This window comes from Oncorhynchus mykiss, unplaced genomic scaffold, assembly GCF_057628025.1.
Source record: "Oncorhynchus mykiss isolate SJ-2025 unplaced genomic scaffold, ASM5762802v1 scaffold98, whole genome shotgun sequence".
NCBI lineage: Eukaryota > Metazoa > Chordata > Actinopteri > Salmoniformes > Salmonidae > Oncorhynchus > Oncorhynchus mykiss.
Window position 1 is genome coordinate 2,485,001 of NW_028322097.1, and position 12,500 is coordinate 2,497,500.

General features: G+C 45.0%; 1 protein-coding gene across 3 annotated transcripts in view; it reads left to right on the forward strand.

Annotated features, from left to right (window-relative positions):
• The window catches only part of LOC149970068 (protein diaphanous homolog 3-like), a 359,874-nt gene that overhangs the window by 138,814 nt on the left and 208,560 nt on the right, over positions 1-12,500 (forward strand). For all 3 annotated transcript variants that reach the window (XM_090228747.1, XM_090228749.1, XM_090228748.1), the window contains one exon: positions 452-581. In XM_090228747.1, coding sequence (XP_090084873.1) covers positions 452-581 — 130 coding nt within the window. The remainder of the gene's footprint in view (positions 1-451; positions 582-12,500) is intronic.

Below are 12,500 nucleotides of genomic sequence, written 5' to 3' on the forward strand. Positions count from 1 at the left end.
GTAACCTGACTGGGTGTAACAGTGTGTAACCTGACTGGGTGTAACAGTGTGTAACCTGACTGGGTGTAACAGTGTGTAACCTGACTGGGTGTAACATTGTGTATCCTGACTGGGTGTAACAGGGTGTAACCTGACTGGGTGTAACAGTGTGTAACCTGACTGGGTGTAACAGGGTGTAACCTGACTGGGTGTAACAGTGTGTAACCTGACTGGGTGTAACAGTGTGTAACCTGACTGGGTGTAACCGTGTGTAACCTGACTGGGTGTAACCTGACTGGGTGTAACCTGACTGGGTGTAACAGGGTGTAACCTGACTGGGTGTAACCTGACTGGGTGTAACCTGACTGGGTGTAACAGGGTGTAACCTGACTGGGTGTAACCTGACTGGGTGTAACAGGGTGTAACCTGACTGGGTGTAACCTGACTGGGTGAACTCTTTTTGTGATTCCAGCTGAAGGACACGAAGTCAGCTGACCAGAAGTCAACGTTACTCCACTTCCTGGCTGCGGTGTGTGAGGAGGAGTTCCCAGAGGTCACCAAGTTCTCCGACGACCTGCAGCACGTTGACAGAGCCAGCCGAGGTAGGAGAAAGACACACACCACAGCCAGCCGAGGTAGGAGACAGACACACACCACAGCCAGCCGAGGTAGGAGACAGACACACACCACAGCCAGCCGAGGTAGGAGACAGACACACACCACAGCCAGCCGAGGTAGGAGACAGACACACACCACAGCCAGCCGAGGTAGGAGACAGACACACACCACAGCCAGCCGAGGTAGGAGACAGACACACACCACAGCCAGCCGAGGTAGGAGACAGACACACACCACAGCCAGCCGAGGTAGGAGACAGACACACACCACAGCCAGCCGAGGTAGGAGACAGACACACACCACAGCCAGCCGAGGTAGGAGACAGACACACACCACAGCCAGCCGAGGTAGGAGACAGACACACACCACAGCCAGCCGAGGTAGGAGACAGACACACACCACAGCCAGCCGAGGTAGGAGACAGACACACACCACAGCCAGCCGAGGTAGGAGACAGACACACACCACAGCCAGCCGAGGTAGGAGACAGACACACACCACAGCCAGCCGAGGTAGGAGACAGACACACACCACAGCCAGCCGAGGTAGGAGACAGACACACACCACAGTCAGCCGAGGTAGGAGACAGACACACACCACAGCCAGCCGAGGTAGGAGACAGACACACACCACAGTCAGCCGAGGTAGGAGACAGACACACACCACAGTCAGCCGAGGTAGGGGACAGACACACACCACAGTCAGCCGAGGTAGGAGACAGACACACACCACAGCCAGCCGAGGTAGGAGACAGACACACACCACAGCCAGCCGAGGTAGGAGACAGACACACACCACAGCCAGCCGAGGTAGGAGACAGAAACACACCACAGCCAGCCGAGGTAGGAGACAGAAACACACCACAGCCAGCCGAGGTAGGAGACAGACACACACCACAGTCAGCAGAGGTAGGAGACAGACACACACCACAGCCAGCCGAGGTAGGAGACAAACACACACCACAGTCAGCCGAGGTAGGAGACAGACACACACCACAGCCAGCCGAGGTAGGAGACAGACACACACCACAGCCAGCCGAGGTAGGAGACAGACACACACCACAGCCAGCCGAGGTAGGAGACAGACACACACCACAGCCAGCCGAGGTAGGAGACAGACACACACCACAGCCAGCCGAGGTAGGAGACAGACACACACCACAGCCAGCCGAGGTAGGAGACAGACACACACCACAGCCAGCCGAGATCGAAACCTATATTTAAATGTGTCTGGCATTTCAGCAATGTGTCGGGATTCCCTTTTCCTGCACTATTTTCAAATGCTAGTATGCATTCTACAACCAGCAATAGGAACAATTTGATAGCATAACATGATAGCAGTAGCGAACCTCTGTAGCTAACTAGTCAGCTAACCTCTGTAGCTAACTAGCCAGCTAACCTATGTCGCTAACGAGCCAGTTAACCTCTGTAGCTAACGAGCCAGCTTACCTATGTAGCTAACTAACCATTTTACCTCTGTAGCTAACTAGCCAGCTAACCTCTGTAGCTAACTCACCTGCTAACCTCTGTAGCTAACTAGCCAGCTAAACTGTGTAGCTAACTAGCCAGCTAACCTCTGTAGCTAACTAGGCAGCTAACCTCTGTAGCTAACTAGGCAGCTAACCTCTGTAGCTAACTAGGCAGCTAACCTCTGTAGCTAACTAGGCAGCTAAACTCTGTAGCTAATTAGCCAGCTAAACTCTGTAGCTAACTAGCCTGCTAATCTCTGTTGCTAACTAGCCTGCTAACCTCTGTCACTAACGAGCCAGCCAACCTCTGTCGCTAACGAGCCAGCTAACCTCTGTAGCTCACTAGCCAGCTAACCTCTGTCGCTAACGAGCCAGCTAACCTCTGTCGCTAACGAGCCAGCTAAACTCTGTAGCTAACTAGCCAGCTAACCTCTGTAGCTAACTAGCCAGTTAACCTCTCTAGCTAACTAGCAAGCAACGCAAAAGGGATTGCATAAATCTAGCCAAACCAAAAAAAAAAACATGTTTTTCTAAATATTAGCTAGCTGGCTAGCACTTATGAGTCCAGCAAACACCTTCCTCACACGCTAGGAAAGTCTCTCCTCCAACGTTACAATGAAAAGGTGCCTCCCGGGTCACAACCCGTTTTCTGGAGAGTGCGGATGACGTCTCCCCCTCCGTACTTGCTTTCTGTGGCCTGATTGTCTGTCCAGACTGAGGAGAAGTCCACACACACCACATCCCCTGACCGCAGTCTGAAGTGGGCAAACAGATCTGAACACCATCACACCACAAGGAGACTGTGGTGCGTTCACACCCGTCTTTTTCAATGTGACTTTTCCTATTTCTGAAAGTGGAAGTCACATGTAAGTGTCAGGTGTGGACCCCAAAAGCATCTTGTCTGTTCATGTGTCCTCTCGTGTATTCACTCACACAGTACACATCATTATATATACACACACACACACACACACACACACTATATCCCCTCTTGTATTCAACACACAGTACATTACAGTAAACACTAGAGCTGCTGAGTGGATAACATCTACTTATCAGATGTAAAGGCTATTACCCTCTAGACCCAGAGACACTGTGTTCCAGACCCAGAGACACTGTGTTCCAGTCCCAGAGACACTGTGTTCCCCTCCAGACCCAGAGACACTGTGTTCCCCTCCAGACCCAGAGACACTGTGTTCCCCTCCAGACCCAGAGACACTGTGTCCCCCACCAGACCCAGAGACACTGTGTTCCCCTCCAGACCCAGAGACACTGTGTTCCCCTCCAGACCCAGAGACACTGTGTTCCCCTCCAGACCCAGAGACACTGTGTTCCCCTCCAGACCCAGAGACACTGTGTCCCCCACCAGACCCAGAGACACTGTGTCCCCCACCAGACCCAGAGACACTGTGTCCCCCACCAGACCCAGAGACACTGTGTCCCCCACCAGACCCAGAGACACTGTGTCCCCCACCAGACCCAGAGACACTGTGTTCCCCCACCAGACCCAGAGACACTGTGTTCCCCCACCAGACCCAGAGACACTGTGTTCCCCCACCAGACCCAGAGACACTGTGTTCCCCCACCAGACCCAGAGACACTGTGTTCCCCCACCAGACCCAGAGACACTGTGTTCCCCCACCAGACCCAGAGACACTGTGTTCCCCCACCAGACCCAGAGACACTGTGTTCCCCCACCAGACCCAGAGACACTGTGTTCCCCACCAGACCCAGAGACACTGTGTTCCAGACCCAGAGACACTGTGTTCCAGACCCAGAGACACTGTGTTCCCCCACCAGACCCAGAGACACTGTGTTCCCCTCCAGACCCAGAGACACTGTGTCCCCCACCAGACCCAGAGACACTGTGTTCCAGACCCAGAGACACTGTGTCCCCCACCAGACCCAGAGACACTGTGTTCCAGACCCAGAGACACTGTGTTCTCTCTCCCATACTATTATCTGGTTCTTTCCCAGAATCCCCCGTTGTATTGTAATATTCCTGCCGTATCTCCAGGTCTTCCAGGCAATATGACTGCTGGGCTTTGGCTCCGTCTGATTGGAGGATAAGAGGCAGCCCAGTAGTACTCTCAACATCCATCACTGACTATCTCTGTAAACACACACATAGACTTGCAGAAAACACACACAGAAACATACCACTCTCTCAGTCCAATTCAAGGGGCTTTATTGGCCTGGGAAACATATGTTAACAGAAAGATAGATAATAAACAAAAGTGTAATTAAATAATAAAAATTAACAGTAAACAATTACACTCACGGAAGTTCCAAAACAATAAAGACATTTCAAATGTCATTATGTGCAAATTGTTAAAATACAAAAAGGGACAATAAAGTTACATTTGAAGTCGGGAAGTTTACATACACTTGGGTTGGAGTCATTAAAACTAGTTTACATACACTTAGGTTGGAGTCATTAAAACTAGTTTACATACACTTAGGTTGGAGTCATTAAAACTAGTTTACATACACTTAGGTTGGAGTCATTAGAACTAGTTTACATACACTTAGGTTGGAGTCATTAGAACTAGTTTACATAAACTTAGGGTGGAGTCATTAAAACTAGTTTACATACACTTAGGTTGGAGTCATTAAAACTAGTTTACATACACTTAGGTTGGAGTCATTAGAACTAGTTTACATACACTTAGGTTGGAGTCATTAGAACTAGTTTACATAAACTTAGGGTGGAGTCATTAAAACTAGTTTACATACACTTAGGTTGGAGTCATTAAAACTAGTTTACACACACTTAGGTTGGAGTCATTAAAACTAGTCTACATACACTTAGGTTGGAGTCATTAGAACTAGTTTACACACACTTAGGTTGGAGTCATTAAAACTAGTTTACATACACTTAGGTTGGAGTCATTAAAACTAGTTTACATACACTTAGGGTGGAGTCATTAAAACTAGTTTACATCCACTTAGGTTGGAGTCATTAAAACTAGTTTACATACACTTAGGTTGGAGTCATTAAAACTAGTTTACATACACTTAGGTTGGAGTCATTAGAACTAGTTGACATACACTTAGGTTGAAGTCATTAAAACTAGTTTACATACACTTAGGGTGGAGTCATTAAAACTAGTTTACATACACTTAGGTTGGAGTCATTAGAACTAGTTTACATACAGTTAGGTTGGAGTCATTAGAACTAGTTTACATACACTTAGGGTGGAGTCATTAAAACTAGTTTACATACACTTAGGTTGGAGTCATTAACACTTAGTTTACATACACTTAGGTTGGAGCCATTAAAACTAGTTTACATACACTTAGGTTGGAGTCATTAACACTAGTTTACATACACTTAGGTTGGAGTCATTAAAACTAGTTTACATATACTTAGGTTGGAGTCATTAAAACTAGTTTACATCCACTTAGGTTGGAGCCATTAAAACTAGTTTACATACACTTAGGTTGGAGTCATTAAAACTAGTTTACATACACTTAGGTTGGAGTCATTAAAACTAGTTTACATACACTTAGGTTGGAGTCATTAAAACTAGTTTACATACACTTAGGTTGGAGTCATTAAAACTAGTTTACATACACTTAGGTTGGAGTCATTAAAACTAGTTTACATACACTTAGGTTGGAGTCATTAAAACTAGTTTACATACACTTAGGTTGGAGTCATTAAAACTAGTTTACATCCACTTAGGTTGGAGTCATTAAAACTAGTTTACATACACTTAGGTTGGAGTCATTAAAACTAGTTTACATACACTTAGGTTGGAGTCATTAGAACTAGTTTACATACACTTAGGTTGGAGTCATTAAAACTAGTTTACACACACTTAGGTTGGAGTCATTAAAACTAGTCTACATACACTTAGGTTGGAGTCATTAGAACTAGTTTACACACACTTAGGTTGGAGTCATTAAAACTAGTTTACATACACTTAGGTTGGAGTCATTAAAACTAGTTTACATACACTTAGGGTGGAGTCATTAAAACTAGTTTACATCCACTTAGGTTGGAGTCATTAAAACTAGTTTACATACACTTAGGTTGGAGTCATTAAAACTAGTTTACATACACTTAGGTTGGAGTCATTAGAACTAGTTGACATACACTTAGGTTGAAGTCATTAAAACTAGTTTACATACACTTAGGGTGGAGTCATTAAAACTAGTTTACATACACTTAGGTTGGAGTCATTAGAACTAGTTTACATACAGTTAGGTTGGAGTCATTAGAACTAGTTTACATACACTTAGGGTGGAGTCATTAAAACTAGTTTACATACACTTAGGTTGGAGTCATTAACACTTAGTTTACATAGACTTAGGTTGGAGTCATTAAAACTAGTTTACATACACTTAGGTTGGAGTCATTAACACTAGTTTACATACACTTAGGTTGGAGTCATTAAAACTAGTTTACATACACTTAGGTTGGAGTCATTAAAACTAGTTTACATCCACTTAGGTTGGAGCCATTAAAACTAGTTTACATACACTTAGGTTGGAGTCATTAAAACTAGTTTACATACACTTAGGTTGGAGTCATTAAAACTAGTTTACATCCACTTAGGTTGGAGTCATTAAATATAGTTTACATACACTTAGGTTGGAGTCATTAAAACTAGTTTACATACACTTAGGTTGGAGTCATTAAAACTAGTTTACATCCACTTAGGTTGGAGTCATTAAAACTAGTTTACATACACTTAGGTTGGAGTCATTAAAACTAGTTTACATACACTTAGGTTGGAGTCATTAGAACTAGTTTACATACACTTAGGTTGGAGTCATTAGAACTAGTTTACATAAACTTAGGGTGGAGTCATTAAAACTAGTTTACATACACTTAGGTTGGAGTCATTAAAACTAGTTTACACACACTTAGGTTGGAGTCATTAAAACTAGTCTACATACACTTAGGTTGGAGTCATTAGAACTAGTTTACACACACTTAGGTTGGAGTCATTAAAACTAGTTTACATACACTTAGGTTGGAGTCATTAAAACTAGTTTACATACACTTAGGGTGGAGTCATTAAAACTAGTTTACATCCACTTAGGGTGGAGTCATTAAAACTAGTTTACATACACTTAGGTTGGAGTCATTAAAACTAGTTTACATACACTTAGGTTGGAGTCATTAAAACTAGTTTACATACACTTAGGTTGGAGTCATTAAAACTAGTTTACATACACTTAGGTTGGAGTCATTAAAACTAGTTTACATACACTTAGGTTGGAGTCATTAAAACTAGTTTACATCCACTTAGGTTGGAGTCATTAAAACTAGTTTACATACACTTAGGTTGGAGTCATTAAAACTAGTTTACATACACTTAGGTTGGAGTCATTAAAACTAGTTTACATACACTTAGGTTGGAGTCATTAAAACTCCTTTTTCAACCACTCCACACATTTCTTGTTAACAAACTATAGTTTTGGCAAGTCGGTTAGGACATCTGCTTTGTGCATTGCACAAGTCATTTTTACAAGAGTTGTTTACAGACAGATTATTTCAATTATAATTCACTGTATCACAATTCCAGTGGGTCGGAAGTTTACATACATCCAAAGGGCTTCTACCCCCCCCCCCCCCCCCCCCCCCGAGCCATAAGTCTCCTGAACAGCCAATCAAAGGGCTTCCCGGACCCCTCTTTTACGGTGCTGCTACAGTCCTCTGTACCGTAACACCCTGTATATAGCCTCCACATTGACTCTGTACCGTAACACCCTGTATATAGCCTCCACATTGACTCTGTACCGTAACACCCTGTATATAGCCTCCACATTGACTCTGTACCGTAACACCCTGTATATAGCCTCCACATTGACTCTGTACCGTAACACCCTGTATATAGCCTCCACATTGACTCTGTACCGTAACACCCTGTATATAGCCTCCACATTGACTCTGTACCGTAACACCCTGTATATAGCCTCAACATTGACTCTGTACTGGTACCCCCTGTATATAGCCTCCACATTGACTCTGTACCGTAACACCCTGTATATAGCCTCCACATTGACTCTGTACCGGTACCCCCTGTATATAGCCTCCACATTGACTCTGTACCGGTACCCCCTGTATATAGCCTCCAGATTGACTCAGTACCGTAACACCCTGTATATAGCCTCCACATTGACTCTGTACCGTAACACCCTGTATATAGCCTCCACATTGACTCTGTACAGTAACACCCTGTATATAGCCTCCACATTGACTCAGTACCGTAACACCCTGTATATAGCCTCCACATTGACTCTGTACCGTAATACCCTGTATATAGCCTCCACATTGACTCTGTACCGTAACACCCTGTATATAGCCTCCACATTGACTCAGTACCGTAACACCCTGTATATAGCCTCCACATTGACTCTCTACCGGTACCCCCTGTATATAGCCTCCACATTGACTCTGTACCGGTACCCCCTGTATATAGCCTCCACATTGACTCTGTACCGTAACACCCTGTATATAGCCTCCACATTGACTCTCTACCGGTACCCCCTGTATATAGCCTCCACATTGACTCTGTACCGTAACACCCTGTATATAGCCTCCACATTGACTCTGTACCGTAACACCCTGTATATAGCCTCCACATTGACTCTGTACCATAACACCCTGTATATAGCCTCCACATTGACTCTGTACCAGTACCCCCTGTATATAGCCTCCACATTGACTCTCTACCGGTACCCCCTGTATATAGCCTCCACATTGACTCTGTACCGTAACACCCTGTATATAGCCTCCACATTGACTCTGTACCGTAACACCCTGTATATAGCCTCCACATTGTCTCTGTACCGTAACACCCTGTATATAGCCTCCACATTGACTCTGTACCGTAACACCCTGTATATAGCCTCCACATTGTCTCTGTACCGTAACACCCTGTATATAGCCTCCACATTGACTCTATACCGTAACACCCTGTATATAGCCTCCACATTGACTCTCTACCGGTACCCCCTGTATATAGCCTCCACATTGACTTTGTACCGGTACCCCCTGTATATAGCCTCCACATTGACTCTGTACCGTAACACCCTGTATATAGCCTCCACATTGACTCTGTACCGTAACACCCTGTATATAGCCTCCACATTGACTCTGTACCGTAACACCCTGTATATAGCCTCCACATTGACTCTGTACTGTAACACCCTGTATATAGCCTCCACACTGACTCTGTACCGTAACACCCTGTATATAGCCGCCACATTGACTCTGTACCGTAACACCCTGTATATAGCCTCCACATTGACTCTGTACCGTAACACCCTATATATAGCCTCCACATTGACTCTGTACCGTAACACCCTGTATATAGCCTCCACATTGACTCTATACCGTAACACCCTGTATATAGCCTCCACATTGACTCTGTACCGTAACACCCTGTATATAGCCTCCACATTGACTCTGTACCGGTACCCCCTGTATATAGCCTCCACATTGACTCTGTACCGTAACACCCTGTATATAGCCTCCACATTGACTCTCTACCGGTACCCCCTGTATATAGCCTCCACATTGACTCTGTACCGTAACACCCTGTATATAGCCTCCACATTGACTCTGTACCGTAACACCCTGTATATAGCCTCCACATTGACTCTGTACCGTAACACCCTGTATATAGCCTCCACATTGACTCTGTACCGTAACACCCTGTATATAGCCTCCACATTGACTCTGTACCGTAACACCCTGTATATAGCCTCCACATTGACTCTGTACTGTAACACCCTGTATATAGCCTCCACACTGACTCTGTACCGTAACACCCTGTATATAGCCGCCACATTGACTCTGTACCGTAACACCCTGTATATAGCCTCCACATTGACTCTGTACCGTAACACCCTATATATAGCCTCCACATTGACTCTGTACCGTAACACCCTGTATATAGCCTCCACATTGACTCTATACCGTAACACCCTGTATATAGCCTCCACATTGACTCTGTACCGTAACACCCTGTATATAGCCTCCACATTGACTCTGTACCGGTACCCCCTGTATATAGCCTCCACATTGACTCTGTACCGTAACACCCTGTATATAGCCTCCACATTGACTCTCTACCGGTACCCCCTGTATATAGCCTCCACATTGACTCTGTACCGTAACACCCTGTATATAGCCTCCACATTGACTCTGTACCGTAACACCCTGTATATAGCCTCCACATTGACTCTGTACCGTAACACCCTGTATATAGCCTCCACATTGACTCTGTACCGTAACACCCTGTATATAGCCTCCACATTGACTCTGTACCGTAACACCCTGTATATAGCCTCCAGATTGACTCTGTACCGTAACACCCTGTATATAGCCTCCACATTGACTCTGTACCGTAACACCCTGTATATAGCCTCCACATTGACTCTGTACCGTAACACCCTGTATATAGCCTCCACATTGACTCTGTACCGTAACACCCTGTATATAGCCTCCACATTGACTCTGTACCGTAACACCCTGTATATAGCCTCCACATTGACTCTGTACCGTAACACCCTGTATATAGCCTCCACATTGACTCTGTACCGTAACACCCTGTATATAGTCTCAACATTATGTCACTGCTGCTCTTTAATTATTTGTTGATTTTTCATTATTTTTCTGAACAAATTTCTCTTCTTAACATCTTGTAAATAAGATATATAAATATACAATTTGATTTGAGTTGGAGTTTGTGGTCTGTATATTTGATCATTTCATTGAGGATACCATCAACACCACAGGGATTTTTCGGGGGTTTGGAGGGTTTGGTATTTTGTCCTGTAGATCATTAAATGTAATTGGAGAATCCAGTGGGTTCTGGTCGTCTTTAATAGTTGATTCTAAGATTTATATTTGATCATTATGTTTTTGCTGGTTGTTGGTTGTTATCGGGCCAAAAAAAAGATTGGAGAAGTGGTTTACCCAGACATCTCTGTTTTGGATAGTTATCTCTTCCTGTTTGTTTGTTTAGTGTTTTCCAATTTTTGCAGAAGTGGAAAGTCTTATCTTCCTCTCTCTCTAGCATCCTCTTCCTCTCTCGCTCTCTCCCTCCCTACTCACTCACAGGGATATTGGTGTATTTATCTCTAGTATGGGCAGAGAGGAGTGAGACAGAGAGAGAGAGCAGAAGGGAAAGAGAGAAACGTAGAGAGAAATCTCTGAGACTCGGTGTTTACCATAAGTGTGGTGATTTGATTTCTAAACGTCTGTGGAGAATTTCATGTGGAAGCCAGTGATGTTCCCCTCTAATCTCTCTCTTCCTGTCTCTCCCTCTCCTCTATTCTCTCTCCCTGTCTCTCCCTCTCTCCTCTATTCTCTCTTCCTGTCTCTCCCTCTCCTCTATTCTCTCTTCCTGTCTCTCCCTCTCCTCTATTTTCTCTCTTCCTGTCTCTCCCTCTCTTCTCTATCTCTCTTCATCTCTCTCCCTCTCTTCTCTATTCTCTCTCTTCATATCTCTCCCTGTCCACTAATCTATCTCTCCCTGTCTCTCCCTCTCTCTATTCTCTCTGTCTCCATCTCTCCCTCTCTCTATTCTCTCTGTCTCCATCTCTCCCTCTCTCTATTCTCTCCCTCACTCTGTTCTCTCTGTCTCCATCTCTCCCTCACTCTGTTCTCTCTGTCTCCATCTCTCCCTCACTCTGTTCTCTCTGTCTCCATCTCTCCCTCACTCTGTTCTCTCTGTCTCCATCTCTCCCTCACTCTGTTCTCTCTGTCTCCATCTCTCCCTCACTCTGTTCTCTTTGTCTCCATCTCTCCCTCACTCTGTTCTCTTTGTCTCCATCTCTCCCTCACTCTGTTCTCTCTGTCTCCATCTCTCCCTCACTCTGTTCTCTCTGTCTCCATATCTCCCTCACTCTGTTCTCTCTGTCTCCATCTCTCCCTCACTCTGTTCTCTCTGTCTCCATCTCTCCCTCACTCTGTTCTCTCTGTCTCCATCTCTCCCTCACTCTGTTCTCTTTGTCTCCATCTCTCCCTCACTCTGTTCTCTTTGTCTCCATCTCTCCCTCACTCTGTTCTCTCTGTCTCCATCTCTCCCTCACTCTGTTCTCTCTGTCTCCATCTCTCCCTCACTCTGTTCTCTTTGTCTCCATCTCTCCCTCACTCTGTTCTCTTTGTCTCCCTCACTCCGTTCTCTCTCTCTTCCTGTCTCTCCCTCCAGTGCTTGTGAATGTGTCTGTAAACATGTCTCTGTGTATCAGCAAAGTGACTGAGAAGCTTAGCTACTGTAGACATCTCTGTGTCCCAAATGACACACCATGCCCTATATGGAGCACTACTTTTGGCCCGGGCTCTGGTTGAAAGTAGTGCACTAAAAACAGAATAGGGTATAATTTGGGAAACAACTCGTTCCTGTGCTCTCTCCTTTATCCATGTATGAGTATTAGAGTGTTAGAAATGGGACTGTAAAAAAGGACT